The following is a 9,108-nucleotide window of genomic DNA, read 5'->3' as shown; positions in this document are numbered from 1 at the left end:
CACACATTTTTACGTGTGAAAGAATAAAATAGGCTTTACTGAATTACGTCCCAAAAATATTATAAAATAGGAGTGTGGGTCCACTAATAATTTATAATTTTTTTTCTATTATTATTAAAGTTGAAGTCACGATTCTATCAAAAAAAATAAATAAAGTTTAAGTCATGATTAAAGATTATAGAACACATGATACGCGTTTCAATCATAGCATATATCACACTATTAATACCGAGATATGTTTTTTTGTCTTTGAGCTCATTCAATTTATATAGTTCACTTTAATTTTGTCCCAAAAAAAATGGTCAGAGCACCTTATTTTGATGAAAATGGAACAAAGAAAGGTGCATGGAGTATGGAAGAGGATCAAAGGCTTATTGCTTACATTGAAAGGCATGGTCATCCTAATTGGCGTCAACTTCCCAAAGTTGCCGGTATGAAATTTTTTTAGCAAAATAATTAGTAGAAGTTAATATTCAAGAGTTATATATATTAGAAAAAAAGTTATTGGTTTGTATTATTGGATAATCATGATTTTTGACAGGTTTGGCAAGATGTGGAAAGAGTTGTAGGCTACGTTGGATGAATTACTTAAGGCCAAATCTAAAACGAGGGAACTATACACAAAAGGAGGAACAAATGATCATGGAATTGCACAAAAAGCATGGAAATAAGTATGATTTTGTTATTTCTTGTTAATCTTTGATAGTAAATATTGCACCCCGGCCGTTTGGTTTAATTAATGGTGAATGGTTTGAATAGTATACTAGAGGTCGCGTGTTGGATGCTCAGTTCTATTGAAAAAAATAAAAAATATTGCACCCATATTGAGTGTTGTAGTACTTTAGTTGGGAACATACACTATAACCTTTCACCTTTGTGGATCGGAGGACGATACTTTAATGCCAAAAAATACATGATAGCTCTGAGTTCGGGACTTCGGGATGATTTTATGTTTTATTTTTTGAAATTTTTAAGAACTAAAACTAAGATTTTTTTTTTTAGATTCGTAGACATAAGTATGATTTGGTGGCTTAAATTAATGAATTATATGATTTGAGTTTTAAAAATTTTAAAAACTAAAACTAGTTTTAGCTTGGAGTTAAAAATTCTTAAAAACCGAAACCACTTTCAAAGATAAACTTAAAATAAATATTGATTATCATAAACCTCTTAAAATTTACCAAATAATAGAAATTTGTGGTTATCAGAAGATGTCTATAAGAGTGGTGATCGGTGGTGGTTGATGGTGGTCAAAGTGGTAGTCAGTGGTGATGATCAAAGTTGGATGGAATGGTGGTGATTAGTTGTGGGCATAGTGATAGTTGGAGGTGGTCAGAATGGTGGTTGACAACAATTGGTGAGACGTATAATTTTTAAAAAATTATTATAAAATCTATTTTTTGGTTTTGAATTTTATAGTGTGGATAACTATTTTGAAATTAAATAAAATCAAACTCGAATTCATATTTATCCAAACATATTGTGATTTTAAATTTGACTTTCAAAACTAAAAACCTAAAACTCACAAACATTCCAAACGGACACTTAAACACTTTCGGTAATCACCATCCGAATGGACTTGTTTTTGTTTTCATCAAATAAAGGTATTTGAGGAAAAAATAATTGCATATAAAATTACATGAAGAATGATTGAAGGGCATGAAGTTTTTACTTTTACAGTTTAGTTTATGTTCTTAAAATTGAATCGAATCGAACTATTCGATTCACTCAGTTGAATCGAGAATTGGTTAATTTATCAATTGGTTTAACATCAGTTATACTTTAGTTCGATTGAACTAATTCAAGTATTCAACCACATATCACATGTATGTACTAGTGATATGTGGTTGAATACTTGAATTGACTTTAAACTAATATTAGTTTTGTTGAGTTGTGGTTGATTCAATCATTTTATTTTGTTAATATTTAAAACATTGTGTGACAAATTATTAATTTGTGACAGATGGTCTCTTATTGCCGAAAGTCTACCCGGAAGATCAGACAATGAAATAAAGAATTACTGGCACAGTCACCTAAAGAAAATCTCACGGCACAATGAGACCAACCTTATTAAAGAGATTCAAAAGACAAAAACAACAAGTGAGGATGTTAGTGATGATTCCAACCACATTTTGGAAAGTTCAACTTCAATGTCTTCTAGTCATGTGGAATTAAACATGACCTTGTATAGAAAAGAAGATAGTGTTGCTTCTTGGGAAATATGGGATGGATTCAGCAACAATTTTTGGACTGAACCATTTATTTCAGAAAATGCATTGGGTCAGGATTACTCTCCCGTTTCATGGTATGGATCAGAGGCAGAGGATCCATTTTTCATATGGTAGTGCAAATGTGCAATGCATTTTTTTTGGTATTAACCGTCTGGTTTTCAAAAAGAATAGGACTCGGCTGTAAGATAAATAAAGTCTAGCCAATGATTATTTCTACTAGAAATCGAACTCAGATTCTCTCGAACGTACAATGCATAATGTTACACAATAGGATTCCTATCTAGCACAGTAAATAATAGAGAACAAACGTTAGGCTGTGTTATGTGTTATGTGTTCCATCTTTCAAAATACAAAAAGTTACTTTCTCCGTTTCAAATCTTTCATCCTTTTAGAGTTTCGCTTCGCACATGAATTAAAAAATACAAATATTAATAAGTTAACTCCATTTTACCTTTACTTTATTATAAAAAAAATTCATTTAATGAATACTTTTTTTTGTTCAAGTAGAAAATTAAAACAGATCTAAGATATTACTAAAGCATCTTTCACAGCCATTCATCAACATATACAATTCTCTCCTCTAATATGGATAAGAATAACAAAGTGAAGGCATATGAAATTGTGTGTGTGAGAGAGAGGTGCTCGAAGCCGAAGAAAGAAAGAAAAATATTGAAAAGAGACCGACATATGTTATTGTTTTTTCACAATTTTGCATGTGAGACCCGACCCGCACCCGGCCAGATGCTTTCATTGAGACCCGACCCGAACCACGTGGTTATTAGGGATGACAATGAGTATATGGGGCAGGGTGGATACTAAGGTATCTATGCCCATTTATTTTATCGGGTAGTCAGTCATATTCGTGTCGTACCTAAAATTGCATGTTTTTACTCTGCCTATTATGGATGTTTTTTGCGTTACTAACTGGGTTTAATTATCATTCCTAATGATTATGTCAATTTTAAATGCATGAGCGCAAAACAAGTTTGAAAACGTATAGATCGGTTAGTGCCCATTTTTCTGTCCACAAAATGTCAAAGGTGTAACAAAATTTGAGCAAATTATGTAGCCAAACATTTTTCTTTCCAAATATCAAACGATATACGCATCTTTTCTTTCTGTTTTTGTAACAAAAAATATCCAAATATCTTAGAAACTTTATGGCACGATTTGAAAATTAAAACTTTCTTTTTCTGTTAACTAGTCACTTGATCACATCACTTTATATTCTGATTCCCTCTTAAAGAATCATCCAAGAATCTCTCACCCTCTATCAACTGAATCTTCATCTTCTCTTAATAGTTAGTACTTATCTGTTTCTTCTTATCTTTTTTGCCAAATTATATGATTTTGTTTGTTTCTTCTACAATTGCATATAGATATTTGTATTCTTTTCAATTGTTTTTGTATTTCCTTTTGATAGGTATTTGTTCTGTTTTTCTTTTGATCTTTCTTTTATTGTTATTTTATTATGGTGCTTGGTGTGAATAAATTACTTAAGAATTGCATGGAAACTTTAGAGTTTAGGGTTTATTTCAATCACTGACTAAAGTTTTATTTTTTCACATTAGTTAATTCTTTTAGTGCTTGATTGATTGAAGAGAATTAAGCATCTAAGGTAGCCATGGTTGACACTGAAATTGAGCCTCCACCACGTATTGAGGTGATATATATTATATATAGCTAATTGATTAATTACTTTAGGTAAATAAAATATATATGTATTATTTCTTAATCTAAGTTATTTGGTATTAACAGGGAAAATTTACAGCATTGGTGGTTTGTTGGCTTCTTGGCAATGGTGTTCTTTTCTCTTGGAACAGTATGCTAACAATAATAGATTACTATGAATATTTGTTTCCGGTAATTTATCTACTTTCTCAATTCTGATGCATCTTATTGTATATCTCTAGTTTAGCAGCATTCAATTTGGTTCAGTTTCATGTTTCTATTCCTTTCTTGTTTTGTTTTGTTAATCCTTCCTTTCCGGGACAAGGTTGTCTCCTGTGGAATTATCACCGGAGAGATTTCAGTGTTAATCCTCACCCTTCATGATTTTAGTGATAATTAAAATTATATATGATGAAAACAAATGAATGGATGGGATGTGACTGGACGGTAATGTCAATTGAGAGGATCCCCTCCCTTCCTTTCCCCCTCGAAAGGGGCCCCGCTAAACCAGAGTTCGACAGGAAGATAATGTTTCCCAATAGGTTTTTTCTAATTAACCATCTCATAAATTAAGGGTATATGCCCTATGGTGACGTGACATGATGTGGCACCAATTAAGTTCATTCACGTGTATTTAAGTCAAACATAATTAATTTTTTACCACAAAGTAATTTTAACTACTTTTATTTTTAAATTAATTATATTTTAAGTATTATATTCTATGAATTTACATTTTGATCCTAATTGCTTCTAATTTGTTTGCCTCGTCTTCAAATTGTTTTACGGTCTCAAATAATTTTCTACTTGGCATTAAAAAAAAAGCTTTCTTCTTATCGTCAAAAAACTTTCAATTCATCTTCGTTATGATTTCACCTTCAGATTCGTTCTCTGGTTTCACCTTCAAGCTTCAGATTCGTTCTTTGTATGGAGCCTTCTGCCTTCAAGCTTGAAAGTGATTAAAACATACAACAAAATAAAAAATAAAATCAATGTTACCTAGCCGAATCTGATTCTGGAATAAACGTAGCTGATGATGGACAAGTGATTCCGGAAGAGGTGAATGAGCGTTTGAAGGTTGAAGGAATGGCAAGAAGAAGCGGCAATTGTAGAAGAGGAGAAATGGCGACGGTGACGACAATTGCAGAAGAGAAGAAGCGGTCACTCACAGCAAAGAAGAAGACCACGACGAAGAAGTGTCTTGTTGAAGGAATGATCGTTGTGATAAAAATTGACGGTAAAGTGAAGCGTTTACACAAATATCCTAAAATATAATTCAAGAAAAATAGTAACCTAAAATATAATTAATTGAAAATAAAAGTAGTTAAAATTACTTTGTGGTAAAATATTATTTATGTTTAACTTAGTTACATGTGGATGAATTTCATTGGTGTCACATCAGCATAGGGCATATACCCTCAATTTATGTGAGGGTAGAGAAGTAATCACCTTCACAATATAATGTTCCAGTAAGAACATGGTTGTTCTGTTTGATGTTTCTCTCGGATAATGGTACGCAGTATAAAAGTATATAACAGAGGTCAAGGAATTGGCTTTAGATAGTATAAGAACATTGTAGTCCCTTCACAAGTTTTGAAACTTTGAGAAAAAAATAAGTATAGTTAACCAACCTTCTAGATATTACTATTTGATAATCATATGGTGCGTTTGATCTGTTAAATAATAAGAGATCGGACAGTACAAACTTCACTTGGGGCACAACACCAAATTTGTTCAATACATTAAACGTTTGTCCTGTGTTATTATGTCATGTACTCATCATTTGTAAATTAAACGGTCTCTTAGAGTAAAAAAAACAGAGTTTTCTTGGTTCAATTTTCCGTTTATGTTTGCAGTTTTAAACTTTTAATATCCAATTTTATAATAGGGGTTGAGTAATGAGTACAACTTAAACGAATTTCATTAGTCATTAACATTAAGTGATTGTATTTTTCAAACTTGTTATTATTGTAATTATAATTTCCTTTTTTTCCTCTTTGTGCAGAACTATCATCCCTCTAGAATGCTTACTCTTGTGTATCAACCATTTGCATTTGGAACAATAGCAATACTAGCATACAATGAGGCCAAGCAAAATACAAGAAAGCGGAATCTAATTGGATATTGGCTCTTTTTCTTGAGCGTTTTGGCTGTGTTAATTGTAAATCCTGTTTATTTGTTCGTAAACTTTTGATTCCTATAGATTTTGGATTTGTGTTTCGATTTTATATTTGTTATTTACTTAATTTCCTCAGTTGGATTTAGCAACATCTGGAAAAGGAGGACTTGGACCTTTCATCGGTGTATGCGTAATAAGCGGTATATTCGGAATAGCAGATGCCTATACACAAGGAGGAATGATTGGAGACTTATCTTACATGCTCCCAGAATTTATGCAGGTCAGCATCACTAATCTATCAAGCACGGACACAAACACCTGAAACCACATGGACACTGACATTTCGTCACCGATAATAATCTAAGAAATTGACATAATTCAATGTAATCATATGTGTCAATGTCCAACATCAAGATACACGTCTAATCTGAGGAGTGTTCGTGCTTCATAGTCACTAATGGAATTTACTATAAGAGGTTCAATAGATTCTTTTAATATATGCAAATTTTTAATAGTTTTATTGTTGCAGTCTTTTCTTGCTGGTGAAGCAGCATCAGGTGCTCTAACATCAGGTTTGCGGTTAATGACAAAAGCAATATTTAATAATTCTAAGGACGGTCTTCGCAAAGGAGCCAGTAAGTTCAACACTCTAATGCTTAGCTTTGAAACATAAAAGTTGTTTTAGTATAGTTTCATACATAACATAATGATAATTTGTAATTATATTGTGCTTCTGCAGTTATGTTCTTTGTCATGTCAACAATCTTTGAGCTTCTTTGCGTTATTCTCTACGCATTTGTGTTTCCTAAATTACCAATTGTGAAGTACTATCGTTCAAAAGCAGCATCAGAAGGATCGAAAACTGTTACAGCTGATCTTGCTGCAGGTGGCATTCAGACCTCACCGAAAGGAGTACTGTCCTTTTCTTTTTTCTGTTTTTCATGGAAATTGCTATCTCTTGAGATTCAGTTTATTTATTAGACTAATTTACGTTTTTTCAGGCTACTGGAGAATCAACACAATTCGAGCGCAAAGGAAAGAAACAATTGTTAAAGGAAAACATTGATTATGCACTTGATATGTTTATGATCTATACGCTCACATTGTCTATTTTCCCTGGATTCTTATCAGAAGATACCGGAAAACACAGTTTAGGCACCTGGTACGTTCATTAACAGCATGGTTTCTTGGTTATTTTGAGTCATAAACTTCAACGAAACAATCATTTTGATCCCGAAATGTGAGTAGTGAATTCACTATATCACTGAATGTATCTAAAATTCAAAAAACATCTCTCAATATATCTTTTGTTAGTAACTTTTTACACTAAAGTGATTAATAACAAACACATTTAAGAACCAAATTAACTAACAGAAACTTTTTGTTAGTAACTTTTTGCAATTGTGGTAATTCAGAGAGCGACAACGCTCAAGACATTGAAGGATCAAATTGACTATTTACTCCATAAACCTGAGTTTAAAACTTGTGCGTCTTGAGTATAAAAAAGTTTTGCAAATGCATCCTAATCAAATCATACCATATAGATATAATTGGATGCATCTTCAAAAAATTTCCATCCAATTTTCATGTTTCTATGTTTGTATGTATATACCAATTTAAGAGCTTATTAATATAATCCATTTTTTATATTACAGGTATGCTCTTGTGTTAATTGCAATGTACAATGTATGGGATCTCGTCGGACGATATGTTCCACTGATTAAAATCATAAATATGGAGTCCAGAAAGTTGATCACCACCGCGGTTGTTTTGCGATTTTTACTTGTACCGGCATTTTATTTCACGGCAAAGTATGGTACTCAAGGATGGATGATATTCTTGACATCTTTCTTAGGGTTATCCAATGGTTACCTCACTGTTTGTGTTCTCACTGCAGCACCAAAAGGTTACAAGGTAAAGAATCCTATAAGAAACTATAGCTCTTTAAAAGTTTAGAGTTAAATAAATGTTGATACATTAATTAATATTTTGTGTTTTTTTACTTTATGTAGGGACCTGAACAAAATGCTCTGGGAAATATTTTGGTGTTCTTTATTCTTGGAGGTATTTTTACAGGGGTATTACTTGATTGGTTGTGGCTAATTGGTAAAGGATGGTGAGGCCTTATTCACAAACAGATTATTGAAATAGTGATTATGAATATTGTTTAGTAAATTCTCTTTGGACAGTGTTGGTGTTCATTCTTTTCGATTTCAAAGCTAAATACATTGTTGCTCAATTTTTCTCAATTGTTTAGCGACTAAGGCTAATTTTTAGTTGATATTGTTTTTAACTAGTACTAGTAGTATATAGTATGTATACCCGTGTCAAGCACAAAATAATTTTTTAAAATAAATAAATTATTTATTTGTTTATTTTTAATTATTAAATATAAATTATGATTATTTTTAAAGGAAATACTTGATAGAGCGAAAATATCATGAAAACCTCACGAATGTGTTGGCAGTGGCACCCACTTGCATTGTTTACTTAATTTCAATTAAAAATAATATTAAAAAATTAGCTTTTCTTTGCTCTCTCATCCTTTCATCTTCGATCTTCAACGACCCAAACAACATACATTCTTCCTAATATTCGTCTCTCAAACTTCTTTCTCAACTTTTTGGTTGGTTTTGTCCCTACTCCCTCTCTAACATTTATTTTTCTCTCCAACTCATGTAGTACCCTATAGAAGTCTTTTTCTATTATCCTGCCAAAAGTGTTCGCGATATGTAGCACCATTGATAACTAAATTCAAATCATAAATGAATGAATATGTAAATTACAAAACTGACACAATGAATAATTGAAGACCCACATTGTGATTCACTAAAGAAGATACCACAAATGAATAATAAAGAAAGAAGAGAATTGTTGTATTAAAAAGAATAATTACACTGTTAGTGTATAATTTTTTACATTGTCGATCAATCAAGATGATTTAAAGTTATATATGATGAGTTGTACAAAAAAAAAAGTTATATATGATGAGTAAAAAAAACCCAATCATTCCGAGTCCTTCAAAACACCCAAATAACTGCATGTCAAACTAGCAACATCCCCTTTAGGCACACCTTCCCTTTTTGATAT

At 31.8% G+C, this 9,108-nt stretch overlaps 2 protein-coding genes across 2 annotated transcripts; both read left to right on the top strand.

Annotated features, from left to right (window-relative positions):
• The first annotated feature begins 277 nt into the window (after positions 1-277).
• On the top strand, positions 278-2,345 carry LOC123922136 (transcription factor MYB13-like). Its single transcript, XM_045974880.1, has 3 exons — positions 278-431; positions 542-671; positions 1,964-2,345. The coding sequence occupies exons 1-3, from the start codon at positions 299-301 to the stop codon at positions 2,343-2,345; spliced, it is 645 nt and encodes a 214-aa protein (XP_045830836.1). The 5' UTR covers positions 278-298.
• A 1,030-nt stretch (positions 2,346-3,375) lies between these two features.
• On the top strand, positions 3,376-8,295 carry LOC123923429 (equilibrative nucleotide transporter 3-like). The gene is made up of 10 exons (XM_045976119.1): positions 3,376-3,532; positions 3,816-3,894; positions 3,990-4,094; positions 5,905-6,060; positions 6,155-6,298; positions 6,548-6,653; positions 6,758-6,930; positions 7,020-7,180; positions 7,674-7,932; positions 8,031-8,295. Exons 2-10 carry the CDS (start codon positions 3,856-3,858, stop codon positions 8,136-8,138), a joined length of 1,251 nt encoding a protein of 416 aa, XP_045832075.1. The 5' UTR covers positions 3,376-3,532; positions 3,816-3,855; the 3' UTR covers positions 8,139-8,295.
• The last annotated feature ends 813 nt before the right edge of the window (positions 8,296-9,108 follow it).

This window comes from Trifolium pratense, linkage group LG4, assembly GCF_020283565.1.
Source record: "Trifolium pratense cultivar HEN17-A07 linkage group LG4, ARS_RC_1.1, whole genome shotgun sequence".
NCBI lineage: Eukaryota > Viridiplantae > Streptophyta > Magnoliopsida > Fabales > Fabaceae > Trifolium > Trifolium pratense.
This window is presented reverse-complemented; position numbering and strand designations above follow the sequence as displayed.

Coding starts and splice junctions, on each gene's coding strand:
- LOC123922136 (XM_045974880.1), top strand. CDS start 299: ATGGTCAGAGCACCTTATTTTGATGAAAATGGAACAAAGAAAGGTGCA. Junction 432..541: donor TCAACTTCCCAAAGTTGCCG/GTATGAAATTTT, acceptor GATTTTTGACAG/GTTTGGCAAGATGTGGAAAG. Junction 672..1,963: donor CACAAAAAGCATGGAAATAA/GTATGATTTTGT, acceptor AATTTGTGACAG/ATGGTCTCTTATTGCCGAAA.
- LOC123923429 (XM_045976119.1), top strand. CDS start 3,856: ATGGTTGACACTGAAATTGAGCCTCCACCACGTATTGAG. Junction 4,095..5,904: donor ACTATGAATATTTGTTTCCG/GTAATTTATCTA, acceptor CTCTTTGTGCAG/AACTATCATCCCTCTAGAAT. Junction 7,181..7,673: donor AAACACAGTTTAGGCACCTG/GTACGTTCATTA, acceptor TTTATATTACAG/GTATGCTCTTGTGTTAATTG.